Source organism: Dendropsophus ebraccatus, chromosome 1 (genome assembly GCF_027789765.1).
Source record: "Dendropsophus ebraccatus isolate aDenEbr1 chromosome 1, aDenEbr1.pat, whole genome shotgun sequence".
Classification (NCBI taxonomy): domain Eukaryota; kingdom Metazoa; phylum Chordata; class Amphibia; order Anura; family Hylidae; genus Dendropsophus; species Dendropsophus ebraccatus.
In genome coordinates this window covers 75,087,703-75,110,135 of record NC_091454.1, presented here as the reverse complement: position 1 = coordinate 75,110,135, position 22,433 = coordinate 75,087,703, and the positions used below count along the sequence as shown (strand labels likewise).

Here is a 22,433-nt window from a genome sequence, read left to right as displayed (position 1 = left end):
TAATACAGTGAAAATGAATGTATAAAGTACAAAAAGTGAAAAACATACAAAAAAAATAAAACACACACTTTTTATTATAGTAATAATTGCAGTTTACTCCCAAATTACCCCTAACCCCCCCCAGATTACCCGTAACCACCGAAGGTTGCCCATATCCGCCCCAGGTTGCCGGTAACCACCGCAGGTTGCCTGTATTCGCCCCAGGTTGCCCGTAATCACGCCAGATTGCACGTAATCACCGCACGTTGCCCATAACCACCACACGTTGCCCATAACCACCGCACGTTGCCCATAACCACCGCACGTTGCCCATAACCACCCCACGTTGCCCATAACCACCGCAAGTTGCCCATAACCACCGCACGTTGCCCATAACCACCGCACGTTGCCCATAACCACCGCACGTTGCCCATAACCACCACACTTTGCCCATAACCACCACACGTTGCCTCTAACCATCGCACGTTGCCTTTAACCACCGCAAGTTGCCTATAACCACCACACATTGCCCATAACCACCGCACGTTGCCCATAACCACCGCACGTTGCCCATAACCACCGCACGTTGCCCATAACCACCACACATTGCCCATAACCACCGCACGTTGCCTATAACCACCGCACGTTGCCTATAACCACCACACATTGCCCGTAACCACCGCACGTTGCCCATAACCACTGCACGTTGCCTATAACCACCGCACGTTGCGTCTAACCACTGCACGTTGCCTCTAACTCACACACGTTGCCAGTGACCCCCTCCAGATTGCCCGTAACCACACCAGATTGCCGTAACCACCCAAAATTACATGTACCCACCCCTGATTACCTATAAGCACTTCAGTTTATCCGTAACCACCCCAGATTGTCTGTAACCACCCCATGTTGCCCGTAACCACCGCAGATTGTCTGTAACCACCCCATGTTGCCCCTAATCACACGTTGCCTCCGACCACGTTGCCTCCGACCACCGCACGTTGCCTCTAACCACCCCAAATTGCCAGTGACCCTCTCCAGATTGCCCGTAACCACGCCAGATTGCCTGTAACGACCCCAGATTACAGGTACCCATCCCAGATTACCTATAAGCACTTCAGTTTATCCGTAACCACCCCACGTTACCCGTTACCACCCCACGTTGCCCGTTACCACCCCAGATTGTCTGTAACCACCCCAGGTTGCCCATAACCACACCAGGTTGCCCGTGACCACCCCACATTACCTGTAATCTAATTTTTTATTGTTTTTCAGTAACTGCGCTATTCTAATAACTATTACTAGCTGCGGTTTTGCTCCAGCAAATTGGCGCTCCCTTCCTTCTGAGCCCCGCTGTGTGCCCATACAGTGGTTTATGCCCACATATGGGGTACCGTTGTACTCAGGAGAACCTGCGTTACAAATTTTGGGGTATTTTTTTTTTCTCCCATTCCTCGTGAAATTAAGAAATTTTAAATTAAACGAACATATTATTGGAAAAATTCGAGTTTTTCATTTTTACTGTCTTATTTTGAATACTTTCCTCTAATACCTGTCGGGTCAAACCGCTCACTGCACCCCAAGATGAGTTCTTTGAGGGGTGTACTTTCCTAAATGGGGTGACTTTTGGGGGGTTCTATTCTGCTGACACTACAGGGGCACTGCAAACGCACCTGGCGCTCAGAAACTACTTCAGCAAAATCTGAACTGAAAATGCTAATTGGCGCTCCCTTCATTCTGAGCCCTCCTGTGTGCCCATATAGTGGTTTATGCCCACATATGGGGTACCGTTGTATTCAGGAGAACCTGCGTTACAAATTTTGGGGTGCGGATTCTCTCATGTTCCTTGTGAAATTGAGAAATTTCAAACTAAACGAACATATTATTGGAAAAATTCAAGTTTTTCATTTTTACTTTCTAATTTTAAATACTTTCCTCTAATACCTGTGGGGTCAAAATGGTCACCACACCCCAAGATGAATTCTTTGAGGGGTGTACTTTCCAAAATGGGGTGACTTTTGGGGGGTTTCTCTTCTGCGGACACTACAGGGGCGCTGCAAACGCACGCACCCGGTGCTCGGAAACTTCTTCAGCAAAATCTGCATTAAAAAAGCTAATTGGCGCTCCTTTTTTTCTGAGCCCGGCTGTGTGCCCATACAGTGGTTTATGCCCACATATGGGGTACCATTCTACTCAGGAGAACCTGCGTTACAAGTTTTGGGGTACTTTTTTTCTCTTCTTCCTCGTGAAATTGAGAAATTTCAAACTAAACGAACATATTATTGGAAAAATTCAAGTTTTTCATTTTTACTGTCTAATTTTAAATACTTTCCTCTAATACCTGTGGGGTCAAAATGGTCACCACAATCCAAGATGAATTCTTTGATTGGTGTACTTTCCAAAATGGGGTGACTTTTGGAGGGATTCTATTCTGCGGACACAGGGGCATTGCAAACGCACCTGGCACTCAGAAACTTCGCTGTGTGCCCATACAGTGGTTTACGCCCACATATGGGGTACCGTTGTATTCAGGAGAACCTGCGTTACAAATTTTGGCATGCTTTTTTTTCTCATGTTCCTTTTGAAAATGAGAAACTTTAATCTAAACGTATATATTATTTGAAAATTTAAATTTTCGATTTTTTTACGGCCTAATTGTGAATACTTTCCTCCAGCCCCTGTAGGGTTAAAATGCTCATTATACCCCTAGATTAATTCTTTAAGGTGTCTAGTTTCCAAAATGGGGTCACTTATGGGGGTTTCCAGTATACAAGCCTTCTAAATCCATTTAAAAAAAGAACTGGTCCCTAAAAAAAATCAGTTTTGGAAACTTTCACAAAATGTGATAATTTGCTAATAAATTTCTAAGCCCCGTAACACCCTAAAAAAGTAAAATGTTTCTCAAATTATGCCAGAATAAAGAGGACATATTGGTAATGTGATTTAGTAACTAATTTATGTGCTATGACTTCCTTTTTTAGAAGCAGAGAATTTCAGAAGTTCATAAAATGCAAAATTTTTAAATTTTTCATGATATTTTAATGTTTTTCACAAAAAACACACCAAGTAGTGACCAAATTTTGCCACTAATATTAAGTGTCATATGTGACGAAAAAACTATCTCAAAATCGCTAGCATACGTTAAAGCATCACTGAGCTATAAGCGCATAAAGTGAGACAGGTCAGATTTTGAAAAATGAGCCTGGTCATTAAGGCCAAAACAGGCTTTAGAGGCATGGGGTTAAAGGGGTTTTCCAGTGCTCCAAAAACATGGCCACTTTCTTTCAGAGACAACACGACTCTTGTCTCCAATTCAGGTGCAGTTTGCAATTAGGCTCCATTCACCCTGCCCAAGCTGGAAACAAGAGTGGGGCTGTCTCTGGAAGAAAGTGGCCATGTTTTTGTAGCGCTGGATAACCCCTTTAAGTGAAGCACGGAGCACTACTGATGCACATTCAAGTCCAGCAAAGTGAAAAGACACGGCACTACGTATAGAGCATAACCTATCTAGCAACACAGCACAGAACACGATAAACACTGAACGGTGGTGCTAACGTGCATTAAAGTCCAATAAGCAGTAAATACAGTAGTAAAAACAGTATGTGCATTTACTGACTTGCTTAAATCTTCTTTATTTAGTCTTGTCCATAATACAAGATAAAAGCCGCATTGAGAGGGAGCATGGCACTGCAGTCACAGTGACGCACGTTTTGTGCTTCACTAGAACTTCCTCTCAGCTATGTGTACTTCCTCGCGGTGAGTGCACGTGCTCTTTTTACTACTGTATTCGCCGTATGTATACTACATTCGTAGTGCAGGTTGTGGGTCCGTGGGCTGCACTATGGACGCGTGAATGAAGTCTAAAGAGAGGTGACGTGAATAACATTTATTATCTTGTTACGATAATATTTGTCAAGGGGTCGGGTATGTTAGGCAGCAAGGGACCAGTCAGTTCTCAAAGTTGATGTGTTAGAAGCAGGAACAGTTGGCAAGAGTAGGAAAGAGCAGATGTGACACTAACAGGTCTCTCTGTCAATCATCCCCATACTGTGTGCTGACAGGCAGAGAGCCATGACTAGTCACAGTCGGCTCCCTGCCCAGACGACTAGTTGCTGCCTCACTCAGCCTCGCGCAGCGTAATAAAACATCTATTTCCCTGCTGTAGCCGCAGCTGGTATACTATACGAGCTGCGCAGTAGCTTTGTACTTTAAAGGAAAGCTCAGTTAAAGCTGCATTACACCTTATGCTTAGTGCAGGGTCTGATAATGCTTTGAGGATACATTATGACGTTTGAAAACATTGCTTTTATGCTGTGATATGTTTTTCTTTACCTTTGCAGGTATCCAGCAGAGTTTGACAAAACATCTGCCCATAAAGTGCGACATTCAGAAGATATGCAGTTTGCTTTTTCCTTTTTCTATTATCTAATGAGTGCTATACAACCACTAAACATCTCCCAGATTTTCCATGAAGTAGACACTGATGAATCAGGGGTTTTGTCCGATCGTGAAATACGGACACTGGCTACAAGAATCCACCAACTACCTTTAAGTTTACAGGTATTTTTTCATATCTGTTAATGGGATGGTAGAGTGCGGCAGTACAAGGCTTGTTGTGGTTATACAGCGCTGTATACATCAAGTATTGTGTCCTTTCTTATAAGTGGTGTTCCCCAGCAAGTGGTTGAGAAGCCACGTGTCAATTCTGGGCCCTCCAAACATGCCTCACTAGCAGCTGAAGATACTATAGGACGCCAGTGACACAACGGATGCCAGAGGTTTACTGAAAGTTGGCACCAGGGTCCGAAACATAGCACCGTATTACTGTCACTTGACTCCAGAGTCAGAATTTATAGACTCTTTGCTCTACAGCCAGAACTATAAAACAACACAATATCACTGACACTTGACATTTCCACACTGAACTTTCCTGTATATTTTATTTACTGCCACTAGTAACTGCTTGCAAATCTATTTGACTTTTGTTATATCTTGACTTTTCTTAAAGGGAAAGGCTAGTAGATTCTAACCTGCTTTTATGTTTCCATAGGACAGGGGACGCTTTGTATGAAGGTGGTTTTCTTACCTTCATCCTCAGTGCCATTTTCATTAAATGTTCAGTTTAAAGGGGTATTCCCATTTTAGCTTACATAGTTATATATGTAGGCCTTGTCAAGTTAAATATTTTTGCAAATACATTCATTTGGCGGACTTGTCTCCTTCTCCTGTTATGTCCGTTTTTTTCCTCCCATTGTTGACAGCTCGTTGTCTAGGTTACTGACCACCGTCCTACACTAAAAACCATTGTCTGGTGTGTGTATATATATATATATATATATATATATAGATATAGATATAGATATAGTATACATATTCAATAAATTATACAGTATATAAACTTTATGTACATTATAGCTATATATACACCAATCAGACCACTGCTGTTATTGCAGAGTGGTGGTCAGTAACCAAGACAACGAGCTGTCAACAATGGGAGAGAACGAGCAGCATATCAGGAGAAGGAGGCAAGTATTTAACTTGACAAGCCCTACAAATATAACTATATTAGTGTAACTACCACTGAATATCCCTTTAATATGTAAATTAGGTGGGTTGGTGCACTGGGAATGGGATTACTAGCTTTATAAGATGTTCACCACATTTTGCACTTAACCTTTTATTTATAAATGCAGCCAACTTTGTTTGGCTATGACATTTAAATAAATATCTAGGGCATTACTGGAACATTGGGGAAGTTTATCAAGGGCTTTGTGCCTATTTATATGTGAATAATTGTTTTTTCCGCCCATTTTTGGTCTAAGTTCTATGTATATCTTTTTTTTTTTAAAAGTCGCAAATACTGGTGCAGTACCAGGTGAATTTGTGTGCAACTTTTTTTGTGATTATTTTTCCCCCACAAATATATGAATATTTTGTTAACTAAGCCCTATTCAGCTGGGTTTATAACAGACAAATACTTTGCAGAAAAAGTCACACATTTTAGACTCCATAGTAAATGCCCCTCATAGTTTCTATATAGTAAAGTAACTAATTTATTAAAACATTTCACAAAAACTGTCGAATTGTGTGTTTTAGGACCTGACTGGCTTAGAACATATGCTCATTAACTGCTCCAAAGCACTCCAGTTGAACAGCACCTTGGATTCTATTGCTCCAGCAACACAAGAGTCGTATTATGATCCTAATTTGGTAAACATTTTTTGTTTGTTTTTAGAAGTGTGTTCACAGTGCAGACCTAAAATTATTGTCAGTATAATCAACCACAAACAATTATAAAGCTATGTTAGGTTTTTAGCGGAGCTCTGGTTTAAGGACTAGCATTTCCCATGGTTATTTCCCAAGTATTTTCTAAAATAGACATGTCACCAACAGGTCCTCCTTTGCAATTGCATTTAAAAGTTGAAAGTTAAGGGATTGATTGTTCAGGATTAAAAAGTGGCTACAAAGAAAGCCTTTCACTCTTAAGGAGCCAGCACATCTTTGCATTATACAGACAACCCATTAACTTTTAAGTGTAATTGTCATTAGAATTTTTATTTTTTTCCCACAAAATCAATAGTACAAGCAATAAGAAACTCTGTAATAGGTTTTATTAGGCAAACAAGCCTCTTTGTGTACTCAAAAAGCTGTTTTGAAAAAGCTGAGGGGCCAAGGGGGATGAGTGAGTAGGAAGAGGAGAGAAACAGCTTGTGCAGTTTGCAGACTGTCTGGACACATAAAACACTGGACTCACAGGTCAGACAGAAAGGTCAGTGTTTATCTGGAAGCTTGGTGAGAGAAGATTGCAGAAGATCAGTGCTCACTCACCCCCCACGACCCCTCCTCTCTCCATAGAGCATAATAGACACAAATCCTACTGAAGTAAGGGGGGAGGCTTGTACTATTGATATTTATTGATTTCTGAAAAATGACATTTAAATGACAGTTAAATTTTTTAAGCCTAAAATTTGCAATGCAGTACCGTATTTTCCGGCTTATAAGACAACTTTTTAACCCCCGAAAAATCGGGGTTAAAGTCGGAAGTCCCGGCAGTGTGACGTACACTTCCTGCGCCGGAGACAGAGATGGCCGAACCTCTCCCTGGCAGCCCTAGGTGAGTTAAATGTTTGTTTTCTTTTTAATTTAGCTACAGTCAACCCCTGCCTGACTGCAGCAGGGCTGCGGTCAGGCAGGGGTTAACATTTTCTGGCGTATAAGGCGAACCCCTGACAATCTGCTTAAAAGTCTGGGGTCGTCTTATACACCCAGTCGCCTTATATCCCGGAAAATACGGTATTTTGTAGCTAGCTGCAGGTAGCTAAACTGCAGGTAAGCAGCGGGACACCATTGGATCAGCCTTTCAACAGGGACCCTTTAAAAAAAAATGGGTTGCCAAAAGTAGTCACAAAATATTTGGATCAACATGTATATAAAATGTACATCAAATGGAAAAAAGGGTATCTAGGTAAAATAGTGATTCAGTCCAAATTGAAGATGGTGCCTGAAAGCTGTGTGAATTTTTTTAATATAGATGGCACCTACAGTTAGTTACTTTAGTGTTCACAGTGGCAGAAGATTCTACTTATTTCTAACCAGTTCAAGACCAGGCCAGTACCCCCTCTTTATGACCATGTCATGATAATATTTAGTTATGATCCCAAAACGCGGAATCTCACCTTAAAGTGAGAGTACTCTTCTTGGGGAAAGAAGGGGAATTCATTCTGCCAGGAAGACAACACACAGCTCTCCAGGAACCTCCCAGCATGTTTTTTTTTTTTTTTTCATTTATAGTAAATGTCAGGCAAGTCCCCATATGTTCCACGGTTTCATTTTTCACCAAATGGAAGGATACTAGAGATGAGTGAATCTCGAGCATGCTTGAGTCCATCCGAACCCGACCATTCTGCATTTGATTAGCGGTGGCTGCTGAAGTTGGATAAAGCCCTAAGGCTATGTGGAAATCATGGATATAGTCATTGGCTGTATCCATGTTTTCCAGACAACCTTAGAGCTTTATCCAACTTCAGCAGCCCCAACTAATCAAATGCCGAACAATCGGGTTCGGATTGACTCGAACCCGAACCCGGTTCGCTCATCTCTAAAGGATACCTTTAAAGCACTACTTCCAATCTGAACTGTCAATACTATAAGATTCATGCATGCTTTAGCACACCACATGTAGTAAAGGACACCTCGAACCAAATAATATATCTTGTTTTTGCTGCAGAATTTCCAGTCTGTACTGCATCTTGATCATGCCTCCTATATACAGTCTTTATTTGTTGCCCTCAGGCATCAGAACATATTTATTTATGTGCCAGTGTGTCCAGTCCTGAGAATTTGTTTATATTTCTATATTTTTATTTCTAGCCTCCTGTCACCAAACATCTAGTAATTAATTGTAAACCGGTTGCTGATCTGATACGAAAGGCATACAAAGATAAGAATAAATACAGGTAAGGTCACCATGCTGCTTTTAGACGGAATTTGCACATCCACATTTTTGTCCCAATTCAGACAAAAAGTACCTAACATTGTGACGTGTCAGAAGTTTGTATAAATGGAGCTCCAGGTGCTGAGATTCTCATTAATCACTAGAATCACTAGGCTTTGCCCCTTAAGCATTGTATCATATATAATGTAGCAATTGTTAATTTTTTTTAAGGTTTGAAATTATGGGAGAAGAGGACATTGCATTTAAAATGATTCGCACTAATGTATCCCATGTGGTTGGCCAGTTAGATGATATAAGGAAAAACCCTCGGTAAGAACAATGCTTTTACGCTACTAGTGCTTTTGTAAGATTGTTAAAAACGATTATATAGAAATTTTCATGGAGACCTACCTGAAGTAAACTAGCAAAGATCCTCTTTATACAATTACTATGTTAAATTTTATGTAATTTTTCATTTATATTGAGGCATCTCACAGTAGCTTAGCTTTGGACTTTCGTCCTGCAGATTCAAGTGTTCATTTATTAGCATCAAACTGTTAAAATGATTGGTAGACTGTTTGTACATTTGTTGACATTATTTCATCTTGTCTCATTAAGGGTGCGTTCACACGTACCGAATCCGCAAGCAGATTTGATGGTGCAGATCAGCAGCAGATTTGATGGCGCAGATCCTGTACGTGTGAACGGGGAAGAGGGGAACTATCAGCAGTTTAGACTAATCTAACCTCCTGATAGCTCCCTATTGCGTATCAGACGCAGAGAAGGACGGTATGTCTCTTACCTTCCACCTCTATGACAAAAATATGTAGACCATGCACTGCCAATATTACAGGGTGCTCAGAAATATAAATAGTACCAACCAAAAAGAAAGGGAAGTCCTGTCATATGTATACTCACTGGCACACCAAACAAATAAAGAAGAAAATATGTATGGTATCTTTATTTCACATACAGCAAAGTAAAAAACATCGCACTGGGACATAATCAGTTAAAACATCTGAAAAACACACAAAAGGGGGCCCCACTACATATAGGGAAAAGCCCCCAGGACACTCTGACAAGCATAAATAGCAATAGATATGGTTCTTGCTATTTTTGTTTGTTGGAGTGTCCTGGGGACTTTATCCTATATGTAGTGGGGCCCCTTGATGTATTTTGTGTGTTCTTTTAGATGTTTTTAACTGTTTATGTCCCACTGTGATGTTTTCTTATTTTTGATTTATGCAAAATAACGATACATATTTTCCCATGCTGTTAGCAGTGTAATCCTTGGTCTGGAGAACCATTAAGGAGCACCCCAGAGCGCTGATCCGGCCTACCTGCTCCATTGATTATCATTATTATTATCATTATTATTATCATTATTATCATTAGGAGCGGGCCGACTTACACGATGGGGGCGGGGCAGTGCTTCTAACTGTGCTCTAGATTGAGTATTACACTGCCAACAGTATGGGAACAGCAATTAAGCGGACAGTAAGATACCTACCTTCCTCCTCAGTGCCCTGTGTGCCATAGGGCACTATCAGCAGGTTACATTTGTCTTAGAATTTGTTTAATAATTGTCAGAACGTGCATATAACGTGTATATTTTATCAAACATTGACTTCTTCAGAAAATTTATCTGTCTGAATGATAACATCAATCACAATCACAAGGATGCACAGACAGTGAAGGCTGTTTTGCGAGACTTCTATGAGTCAATGTTTCCAATTCCTTCCCAATTTGAATTGCCAAGAGAATACCGTAACCGCTTTCTACACATGCACGAGCTACAAGAATGGTAAACACTTTTTTTTGTTATATAGTAACATGTACACAAGAAATGCAGTGTTGATAATTTCAATGCTATGTTTTTAAGGAGGACTTACAGAGACAAGTTGAAGTTTTGGACGCACTGTGTCTTGGGAACGTTGATTGTGTTTACAGTCATCTCCTTTTTTGCTGAACAGGTAACCGTTTATGATTTTCTGGTCATTTAGATGGTTTATTGTGAAACCACTAGCTCGCTTTAACCTCCTAGTGACCAAGTGATTGTTGCATTCTAAGAGCTATTTTTTTTTTTTACATAGCCATATGAGGGATTGTTTTTTGCAGGAGTGCTGTAGCGATCAGAAAACCCTTCTGAACTACATTGATGCTAAAAGACAAAGGGGGAATAAATAAAAGGTTTTCACTCATGAAAACCAATGAAAAAATAACTTGAAGTTTCATTTCCAGCATATACATTAGGAGTTATAGTAAATGACAAAGTAAAGGAAGTGATGATCATGCGGCACATGTCCAATCTTCGTGCATATTCTTTTATTGTGGCATGGGAACAAACATATAACCACAAGTGCTGTACCGGTTACATAGCAGGTTCAGGTGTGTTCCACTAAAGCGACAGCCGTTTCGCGGTCATACGCATCAACAGACTTAGTGGTACGTCATTATGTTCTAGCATGCTATTCTTATATTCTAAGATATGCATATAATGACATATGACTGCCTACATATTGCAACCTTTTTCAGTGACAGTACACCATTACATATAAAAAGACACTAAGGTCATTACGATCATTTAAGCCAAGAGCACCGAGAGGATCAGTCTGTTTAACCCAGCGTGCTTCTCTCTGCAATAGGAGGCGCTGGCGGTTTCCCCCACGTTTGGGCATTTCAATTTGTTCCAGACCTGTAAATCGCAACACTTTGGGGTCACCATTATGAGTATTTTTAACATGTTCTATGAGTCTAGGTGATCCTACACCTGTCCTTATGGACCTACGGTGTTCTCTGAATCTCACATACATGCGTGAGATTGTCTTTTCGACATAGAACATGCCACATGGACACATTTTAACGTATACAACATGGAGAGTCTTTTTACAAGGATTCCCCACGATGCAGGAGTGCAGGCAGTCAGGAGTGCCCTCGCAGTGACCGATAAATCTGATAAATACTGTGACTTTGAAAGTGAAGCCCTTGAGCTTATATTAAAAAATACTTTTTTTTATGGTCATTGGTATGTCCAAAACACGGGCACTGCGATGGGCACTCCTGTCTCTTGCACTTATGCAAACATCTTTTTGGCTTATTTTGAAAAATGATACCATATGTCCGATACATCAGAACATACCACAGATTTGTGGACGACGTCTTTGTCATATGGAGTGGGTCAGAGCAAACATTTGTAGATTTTGTGAAACATCTTAATGATAACAATTCTATAAACATGTACTTTACTTACAATGTAGGAGGATTGTCCTTAGAATTTTTGGACGTTGAAGTAATAGTGGAGGATGATATGCTGGCTACTGAGGGTTATCGAAAACCCACTGCCACCAATGCACTACTTTATTACCAGAGTTTCCATCCAGACTATGTTAAAGGGAGCCTGTCACCGGGGACGCGGGCACAGAGCCCGCCCGACCCCCCGGTGCAGCTCCCGGATACTTACTCTTTGCGATGAGTCTCGTTCCTGGAGCCAGTCCCGGGACGAAGATATGAGCGCCCAAAGCCGTGCGCGCGCTGTATGCAAATGAGCAGAGATGAGTCCGATGCCCATAGAGAATGACGGCTCCGTCATTCTCTATGAGCGTCGGACTCATCTCAGCGGTGCGCGCGCACGGCTTCGGGCGCTGATATCTTTCTCCCGGGACCGGCTCCAGGAACGGGACTCATCGCAAAGGGTAAGTATCCGGGAGCTGCACCGGGGGGTCGGGCGGGCTCTGTGCCCGCGTCCCCGGTGACAGGTTCTCTTTAAGCGAGCAGTGCCATATATGCGCTTAAGAAGGGTTAATAAACATTATAACACCTACGAAAAGCAAGCAGATGATTTAGAAACCAGACTAAGACAGAGAGGGTATCCGAAAGGTATTTTAAAAGATGCCAGAAAAAAAACAGTGAATCAGCCATACAAACTAGACCCAAAAGTAATGAAAAAAGGTTTTATTTTTCTTTTAGACATTCTAATATGGATACTAAAACAAAGGCAGCTATAAACAGACATTGGTATCTCATTGAATCAGACCAGGACTTAATGGATGTTGCCATACAGAAGCCATTGCTATCATACCAAAGGGGAAAAACATTAGCTGATTGTTTAACTAGCAGTGTGGTGGATTTCACACCCCCTAACTGGTTAAGATGAATGGCTCCTAATGGCAGTCATAAATGTGGCCATTGTAACTTGTGCAGTTATAATATGTGTTCTAAATTCATCCAAGTTGGAAGATATGAGCATAAAGTGAAACAATTCATGACTTGCAGAAGTATGTTGTATACGTTATAATGTGTCCATGTGGCATGTTTTATGTCGGAAAGACAATCAGGTGCATGTATGTGAGATTCAGAGAACACCGTAGGTCCATAAGGACAGGTGTAGGATCACCTAGACTCAGAACATGTTAAAAATACTCATAATGGTGACCCCAATGTGTTGCGATTTACAGGTCTGGAACAGATTGAAATGCCCCAAACGTGGGGCAAACCGCCAGCGCCTCCTATTGCAGAGAAAAGCACGCTGGGTTATACAAACTGATGCTCTTGGCTTAAATGATCATAATGACCTTAGTGTCTTTTTATGATTTTTTTTTTCTATGTATGTTATATATTTTTTTTTTTTAAATGTCATCTTTATTGATTTTTTTTTTTCCAAATAAATTTTTAACAAAACAGTCACAAGACAATCGGGTGTGTTACATGGCTCAGAAAAGAAGCAAAAAAGAATTCCATCACAAGATACTCTAGGGCTGAATCAAATCGTTACTTGTGTGGAGAGTATCTCAATACCGCTGAAAAGTGATGGTCAGAAATGAAGGAGAAAAGCAACGTCTTCTTTAAAAGACAGAAATCCCATTCAACAGTTATGCAAGCTATATAAAAAATTCTGTCACCAACTAGACAAAGCCACAAAACTCAAACACACATAGAACATAACAATGAGGGGGATGGAGAGGGGGGGAAGGGGGGGGGGGGTAGATTCCAGGCACCAAAACCCTAGCCGTCTATAGTGAAGAGTATGTATCCCACGGGTCCCAAACCTTCTCAAATCTTTCCATCTTATTGTTTATTGAGGCAGTAAGATACTCTAGTGATCTTAATTCTTTAATTCTCGCTATCAGATCAAGACGGGAGGGAGGGGTCGTTTGTCTCCAGTGCCGGGCTATAAGGGTCTTGGCCGCCGTCAACATCTGCAACAGTAGCCTAGTGGAATTTTTGCCTAGGGTCTTCGGGGTGAGATTAAGCAAGCAGGCCAATGGGTCTGCAGGTACTGTTTTTTTCAGCACCGCGGACGCCAAGTCACAGACTGCCTTCCAGTATGGTTGAATAGAGGGGCAGAGCCAAAAAATATGGTATAAGGAGCCCGTTGTTCCACTGCACCTCCAACAAAGAGGAGAGATAGTGGCGTTCAGCCGGTGGAGTAACTCAGGGGTGTGGTACCACATCATGAGAATCTTATATTGAGTCTCTTTGTAGGTCGTGCAGATGGATGACGTGGCCGCCCTGCTCCAAATAATTTGCCAACATTCGGGGGATATAGGTGTCGAAAGAGTAGCCTTCCACTTGTCCATATATTTATGGCGAGGGGCAAGTCGTCTATGGGAGAGTTTAGAACTCTATGTATATCTGATATTAGGCCCTTAGTTGAGTGTCCTCTAAGGATCAGTTGCTCATAAACCGTAGGCTTGGAGACCGTGAGGGCACCCAGCGTGGTTTCCATAAAGTGGCGTAATTGCAAATATGTGTACCGTTCCGCTAGAGGTAGGTCATGTTTATGAGCCAGGTCCTCAAACGTCAGTAACGCTCGAGTTATGGGGTGCACCACATCTGCAAACTGGAACAATTTCTTGTTTCCCCACGTCTGGACCATCGCGGACTCCAAGCCCGGGGGAAACTGAGGGTGTAGTAAAAATTATACTAAGGGCGGGACCGGGGAGGCGAGGCGGAATCGTGCAGCGCAAGTGGACCAAATGTGTCGGGTAAATAGGATGGGTCCAAGTAGAGGCCCAGCGGGGAGAGGGGGTGGGGACTGGTGCCACAGCAGGGAGTTAGGGTGCATCGGGGCCAACCATCGCCTTTCTATTTCCGTCCACTTGTTATAAGCATGATATTGGGACCACGAAGCTATATGCCTTAGGTGGGCGGCCCAGTAGTAATATAAGATATTAGGGGCAGCCAGCCCGCCCTGAGTTTTGCCAGACATCATGACCACTTTAGGAATTCTATGTCTCTTCCCATTCCAGATAAACCGGAACAGAGCCGTCTGGAGTGATTTGAGAGCCGATCTAGGAATTTTCACCGGGAGGGTTTCAAAATGATAAAGTAGCTTTGGTAGAATAGACATTTTTATGGCGGCCACTCGGCCCAGGAGGGAGATAAAGTGATCTTTCCATTTCTCTAATAGGGCTCTAATATCTCTAAATAATGGGACAAAATTTCGCAGAGTATAATGAATTGTAGGTGGGGGTTAAGCAAATGCCCAGGTAACGTATGGAGGTAGAGGACCATTTATATTTAAATTTGTCAGAGAGTTGTTGGAGGGTGGCGCTCGGGAGATTCAAGGGCAGTGCTTCGGTCTTGGTCGTATTAACCTTATATCCCGACAGGGCTCCAAAGGAGTCCAAAAGAGCATGCAGTATCGGCAGAGTGGTATGTAAGTTCGTTAAAGTCAGCAGTACATCATCTGCAAACAGCATGATCTTGAACTCCTTTCCCCTAACGGATACGCCCTGAATATCCGGATTGTTTCTGATGGCCGCCGCCAGGGGCTCAATGCAAAGAACAAATAGCAATGGGGATAGGGGGCACCCCTGGCGCGTGCCATTGGAGAGAGTGAACGTGTCGGGCCGGCCATGAGCAGACTTGATAGAGGCGGTCGGTCCAGAGTATAGACCATGGATGGCTGTCAGGAAAGAACCCTGGAAACCAAAATGCTTCAGAGTTTCAAATAGAAAAGGCCAACCTAAGCGGTCGAACGCTTTTTCCGCATCCAAACTTAGAACCATGGCTTGGTCCATCTGCAGGTTGACCACGTCTATCAAGTCCACTACCCTCCGCGTGTTGTCCGCACCTTGCCTATTATACACAAAGCCCACTTGGTCAGCATTCACCAAAGAAGGTAGCCAGTATTTTGGTGAACAGTTTGAGGTCCGAATTTAACAGGGCTATCGGTCTGTAGCTAGCGCAATCTAGAGGGTCTTTGCCTGGCTTAGGGATCAATGTAATAAGGGAGTGGAGCATAGAGGGGGGTATTGTCGCTCCTTCCAGGAACGTGTTAAGGAGGGGGACCAGCCGCGGGACAAGCTTAGCAGGGAAGGTTTTATAATATAAATAGGTGAAACCATCTGGCCCAGGTGATTTGCCAGAGGGGAGGTGTTTAAGCGCTTCCTCTAACTCTTCAGTAGTGACAGGGGCGTTGAGTTCGAGCAGAGCTTCCGCAGGAAGGGTAGGCAAGTTACAAGAGGAGAGAAAGTCGCCTATCTTACGCGAACGAGCTTCTGGGTCTGAAGGCAGGGTTGAGGGGAGAGAGTAGAGGGCGGAGAAGTACCTAGTCAGAAGGGAAGAAATTGTGGAAGGGTGATAATGAATGGAACCCTGTTCGTCTCTTAAGGCCTGTGGCGATTGGGCAGCCGTCCTTTCTGAAAGCATATGGGCCAGCAAAGTGTGAGCTTTATTGCCCTCCTCATAGAAACGTTGCCGTGAATACAAAAGCAAACGTTCAACTTTGTACATCAATAAATCTTTGAGTTGGGCACGAGCTGCAATCAAGCGGCGCAAGATAGAGACTGATGGGCGAGTCAGTAGGGTTTTCTCCAAGTCCCCAATCTTACCTCGGGTTTCTAAGATACGGGCCTGGCGGTCTTTTTTCAGGCGGGTCCCCAAAGCTATACAATGGCCTCGGATGACTGCTTTATGCACCTCCCAAAGAATAGTATGAGAAGTGACAGAGCCCTCGTTTTCCCGGTAATAGTTAGTTATGGCAGTTTTGATAGAGTCCCTGGGTATTTGATGTTTTAGGAGGGAGTCATTGAGTCTCCAATGGCACGCACGGGTAGGGGAAGTGGGGGAGAGGAGGGTCATCAGCAATGGGCCATGGTCGGACCACGAGATAGGTCCGATATCAGCGTCGCGAAGTAGTCGCACCGTGGGGATGTTGCCAAAGAAGTAGTCTATTCTGGTATGTGTGTTATGGGGGTGAGAGAAGAAAGAGAAAGAGGCCTCAGTAGGGTGTCCAATACGCCAAAGGTCATATAGATTATGCAATCGAATGAGTTTGCGAAATTCTCGTGAAAGACGCGACAGTTCTGGCGAAGGAGGTTGTCCCACTACAGAGTGTCTGTCCGCTTTTTCGGAGAAGGGGAGATTAAAGTCACCGCCCACAATCAGGGGGGCAGGAGGATGCTTGGCCAGGCGAGTGAGCACCCCACGGAGGAAGGGAATCTGGCGTTTGTTAGGTGCATATAGGTTGCAGAGAATAACAGTCTTACCCTCCATAGAGCCTTCCAAGATCACAAATCTCCCCCCGGGTCCGAGTAGTGTGTAGTCACCTGTAAGGGGCAATGGCGGGAGATCAAGATTGCTACTCCGGCTTTTTTACTTCCAGAGGATGCTGAGTAAACTGTCGGGTATGAGTGTCTGGCAAAACCAAAGCTGGCTGTAGAGTCAAAGTGGGTCTCCTGTATAAATGCTATGTCTGCATGAGAAGATCACAGCTCTTGCAATAGCAGACGCCGCTTCGTGTTCGAATTAAGACCCTTGACATTCAAGGAAAGTAGACTAGCCATGGGAGTCTATAGTCATGGACCTCTGTGTGTTAGGTGACTCACCAGATCCAGGAGGAAGAAGGCAGACCAGGATATCTGGAGGCCACGATGCGTCACTCGGCACTGGAGACAAAAGTGTCAGGAGTGGAAGTAAGAAGGCCTGGATGGGAAGAGGAGAGGGGGTAGGGTAGACAACACAACTAAGACAGGACCAACAAACATACAATGAACAATTTAACCAAACAATCGAAATCCAAGTCATGGCTCTAGGCCGGAAACCCGTGACCCAGGTGCACGGGCAGGGGTCACACTTCAAGATGGGGTACACCATAGAATAACCCATTTCAAGTGTCAAACAGGAACAGTCCCATAGGGAGAGGGAGAGATAAGCATTGAACAAGGTCATATAGTAGACAAAAACAATGGAACAAGTCCACACAGCAAAAATGCAATCCAAAAAATGGAGGCCAGCATATGCAGCAGAAATATGCCCTGAGAAAAGAGGGAAGAAGAAGCAAGGATATCAGCTTCCATTAGATAGCTCAAAAATCACGACCGGGGAGTTCCGAGATGGAGGCGAGGAAGTGTGGGATCGTGGTCGTTGTCTCTTCTGGGAGACAGTTGTCCAGATCGCAGGAGGTGGAGGAGGCGGTGGGGTGACAGTCCAGTCCGTAAGCCTCGGGGTGGGGACAGCTAGGGCATCGCAAAATGCAGCAAGGTCGTCTGGATCTCTGAGGGTGGCCGTTCGGCCATCTCGGCGGGCTGTTAATGCAAATGGAAAGTTCCAGCGATAAGTAGCCTGGTGGTCCCGAAGGATAGCAAGCAAGGGGCGTAGGCAATGTCGTTTTTGTAGAGTGGTCCAGGACAGGTCAGAGAATAGCTGGATAGGGGCACCATCAAATTCAAAGTCCTTGAGGACGCGGGCCTTGGCCACAATGCGCTCTTTCAGTGCAAAATCATGGACACCGCATATAACATCCCGAGTGGATCCAGTTGAAGACTTGGGTTTTAGGGCCCGATGTGCTCTGTCCAGCTTAATTTTGTGAGAGTTGGGTTCGCCCAGGATAGAGTTAAAGATAGCTTCCAAGGTCGCCATTAGATCTTCATCCTGTGTAGCCTCAGGGAGCCCTCTAAGCCGTATGTTGTTGCGTCTCCCCCGATTGTCTAAGTCCTCTAAATGGCGCTGCATGTCAATCAAGGCAGAAGACTGAGAGACCGATGTGGCGTGCAGCTGAGAAATGTAAAAGCGAGTGTGATCATGGTCTTCTTCCAACTTGTCTACTCTCTCTGCTATGTGTTGCAAGTCTGAATGCCACTTTTGGTTTGAGCATCTGGGAGGGAGGCGTCTGAGTCAGATTCCCCTTGTTGCACCCATAAATCCAGCTGAGAGGCCGGTTCATTGTCAGGGGTCTTTTTGTTCTTATGCTTATGAGGGGTGTCCGACCCTTTGGAGGATTTGACTCTGTCTCCCCTAGGGGGTTTAGGGGCCGCCGACATCTCCAGATCAAGCGTCCCAGTCCCTGAGAGGTGTAGGGACTCCTGTGTGTCTGGGAGGTCCTGGCTGGGATTTGTGTACTGCGCAGGGGTGGCTATCAGTTCTGTCCCTGATTTTAGCTGGAGTGCCAGAGGGCTTATGGGGTGGCAGTGAGGGCTTCCCCCAGGGGGTACAGGTACCGTATATGCTGCCGGAGTTCCTCCGGAGACCACAGCGTCCTGCTCCCAGGAGGGGTGAGGCGGTGGTGTGCTGGGGCAAGATGGCGCCCGCAAGTCCTCACACGCGGCCGGACCAGAAGTCGCAGCTCCCGTCTCTTCCCCGACTGATATCGGGCACCGGACCGGGAGACCTGTCAGGGAGGGTGCCGACCACAGATTGCGGATGGACGGGAGACTGGCAGCACGTGGAGGGGCCGCACTACAGTGGAGCGGAGACCGCCGGCTGTGCTGCGCCACACGGCAGGGCTCACCGGTTCTCGGCAGCAGGTATCTGTCCAGGGTCCGAACGGCACTACAAGGACGGGCGAGAGGCTCGGGCGGGTGCGGGCCAACTCAGGACTTCTTCCCCATAGGTTTTCTGGGCAAAGGAGGCGATATTTTGGCCTATTTAGCTGCTGTGTGGACGGAGCTCCCGGAGTGTGCGTCCTCTCACATTGCCTGCTTGCTCTGCCCCCCGGCAGCTGTGTATGTTCTATTTTAAGATTGTATATGTAATGGTGTACTGTCTCTGAAAAAGGTTGCAATATGTAGGCAGTAAAGATGAGCGAACCTGGTTCGGGTTCGAGTCCATCCAAACCTGAACGTTCAGCATTTGATTAGCGGTGGCTGCTGAACTTGGATAAAGCTCTAAGGTTGTCTGGAAAACATGGATACAGCCAATGACTATATCCATGTTTTCCACATAGCCTTAGGGCTTTATCCAACTTCAGCAGCCACCGCTAATCAAATGCCGAAAGTTTGGGTTCGGATTGACTCGAGCATGCTCGAGGTTTGCTCATCTCTAGTAGGCAGTCATATGTCATGATATTCATATCTTAAAATATAAGAGTAGCACGTTAGAACGTAATGACGATTGCTTCACTATTGCATGCAAAGCACCGCCGCAGTGCGGATAAGGACCCGAGGTAAGCAGCCCCATTAGAAAGTGCATTGAAGTAGTGCCAAGTGATTCCTTTTCATTATTTTATAGTAAATTACAAATTTCATAACAAACCCAATTTGTACAAAAAAGCGGGCACTTTATCTAAGGCATAAACAAACACAGCTAACCACTTTTGGTGCACATTGCACCTAAGAATAAAATGGTAAAATTTCGAGGTATTGCAGGTATTTTCACAATACACATACAGAAAAAATAAGTGTGCTGTGTGTCACTTTTTTTATTTCCAATTGCTTGGTGGTTTCCGTGATTGCACAATAAAATATGTATTAGTTAAAAGTGGAACCAAACCTAATTTTACATGATGCAGAAACAACTGTTATTTATTAGTGAGTTAAGCTAGGGTTAGACTGCATTTTTGTTTTCCTTTTAACCTATCCGTTTAAAGGGGAAAAAAACATGCAGTTGTATTGCGTCCAGCAACATCAGTTTTCCATGAAAAAAAAAATGATGGAAATGGATCGTTCAAAGACAGATGCAAAAACGCATTGTGAACCTAGCCTTCAAATGAATTTGCTAAAATAAAAAATAAATCAATCTGCACTTAGTACTAGAGATGAGCAAAGCATACTTCGTGCAAGGCAAAACTGATCTGCGCTCATATCCCACATACTGCCAGCTCCATGCAGAGGGAGGCTACCGCCTGGGGACCGTAGGTTGGTTTAGCTTTATCAGAAGCAAAGTGGGCCATGTTCCCACTACGTAAGTTCCGTAGTAATCACGGGTGTTGTAACAACCGCTGTGATTTCTACGGTACTTACGTTGTGCTGCCTTCTAAGGAATCCTGGCCAGAGTGTATACACATAGTATACACTCCGTCCGGGATCCCTAGTAGCGCTGCAAGAAACTGCCATGTCAGTTTTCTGCGGCTGCAGGAAACCCTGTCAGTTCACACAATAGAGAGCTGCACGCTCCATTGTGAGCAGCGGGGAATTCAGATGCGGGCACGCACAGATGCGCCCGCATCCGAATTCAGCGGCAGTAAAGATCATCCGGCCAGATGATCTCTTCTGATAGTGGGCGGGTCTTGGAAAGGCCGGTGTCATACAACGTGTGAACATAGCCTCAATCTGCTTTGCTCATCTCTACTTAGTACACCATAATAAGTGCGAAAACAGAATTTTAGAATTTTTTGCAAATGTATTCAAAAAACAAATGTAATTTCTGAATGCAGTGTATTTCAAGCTATTTTATGTTTTTGTCTCCATTCATATAAACAGCTTCTTTCAGAACTCGTAGCTTATCCTGGTTATGAATAATTGAGTCATTTTTCTGCTCCTTAGTTAATTGCACTTAAAAGAAAGATTTTTCCACGAAGAAGAATGCAGATTGAAGTAAGCCCAGAAAGAAGTAAAGTATAAAACAGGAATTCCTGCTTATAAGACTACCTCATTACAAAGTACATGAATGTGTCAGAATCTTAGTAAGGCAGAAGACAAAAAAAATAACACGGCACAAACAGCATGGAAGAGGCTGATTGTTCTGCCTGCTGTTTGGTGATGTCACTTCACAGGTATTATCTCATGGAGAGAACATCCTGCACAAGCATTCTGCAAGAGGCACGGATGTGGGTCATGTAGCATGTCCAAGCCACTGGAATATAATATGTTGGAATCTGCTTGAGGTCATGCTTGTGCTTTGAACATCTGACCTTTAAAACCAAAGGATTGTGAAACGAAAACAAGGCTTTTACGTTTGTGCCATTAAAAAGTGGCAGCCCAGTGAGGGCATTGTGTGGGAGACACAGTTTGATAATTTATAGAAAATGAACTAGTTACACTCCAGGTTTTACTACTTTGCTTCTCTTCCACAAACAATGGTATTAATATGAAAGTTGTGACCAATGTCAGAATTGTGTGACATAGGAATGTATTTTGCTTTGCCTATGTAAATACAAGTCAAGTGCCTGTGTACAGATAATCTTTTGTCACATTTGTGGCCTAATTGTATTTTATCGGAAAAAGTCCAAAACCTTGATTTGCACTCCACTGTAATAGTTTTGATCAACAAGAGCTGTTCTGTGTATACTGAAAGAAGGCAAGCCGCTGCTTAGTGCTCATATGGATAGTTTTACAACCATTCCTCCTCCCCTTTCGCTCCACCATTTGCAACTTGCTTTGGCAATTTTACAAAGGTGGTATTTCCTAGCTATAAACAAAAAAAAAACTTCTATCTCTAAACCAGTAAGAAGACGATGAAGGTATGCCAATGGCAAATAAATCTAATTGTAAATGTCAAAATTATGTTGTTTTTTTTTTATAATTATCACAAAATGTTATTGTGTAATAAATTATGTCAAAATATGTTCTATGTTATAGTAATAATTGTTATTACTGTTTAACAGAGTGGTAACAAAACCTGCAAAATCAGTGTATCAGAGTTGTGCAAAGCCAACAAAGCCAACATCAACCATTTAGATGTAAGAAAGTGAAACCCTAAGTAATTGAGCTGTATGGCCGCTCTATACTCCCTAAGGGTATGTTTACACGGTTCATTCTTTGGACGGAGGAAGGAATCCCCTCGTGCATAGAGTGGAATCTATGACACGGGCGGAGACGCACTCCGCGGGCACGAGTGGCGGAGTACGCGATGGACTTTTCGG

General features: G+C 43.6%; 1 protein-coding gene across 1 annotated transcript in view; it reads left to right on the top strand.

Annotated features, from left to right (window-relative positions):
• GNPTAB (N-acetylglucosamine-1-phosphate transferase subunits alpha and beta) overlaps nt 1–22,071 on the top strand; it is a 76,067-nt gene extending 53,996 nt beyond the window's left edge. Inside the window, exons 15-21 of the mRNA XM_069973425.1 lie at nt 4,317–4,536; nt 6,073–6,186; nt 8,347–8,432; nt 8,642–8,740; nt 10,047–10,214; nt 10,293–10,383; nt 21,115–22,071. Of these exons, the coding sequence (XP_069829526.1) occupies nt 4,317–4,536; nt 6,073–6,186; nt 8,347–8,432; nt 8,642–8,740; nt 10,047–10,214; nt 10,293–10,383; nt 21,115–21,192 (856 nt within the window). The 3' untranslated portion in view covers nt 21,193–22,071. The remainder of the gene's footprint in view (nt 1–4,316; nt 4,537–6,072; nt 6,187–8,346; nt 8,433–8,641; nt 8,741–10,046; nt 10,215–10,292; nt 10,384–21,114) is intronic.
• The last annotated feature ends 362 nt before the right edge of the window (nt 22,072–22,433 follow it).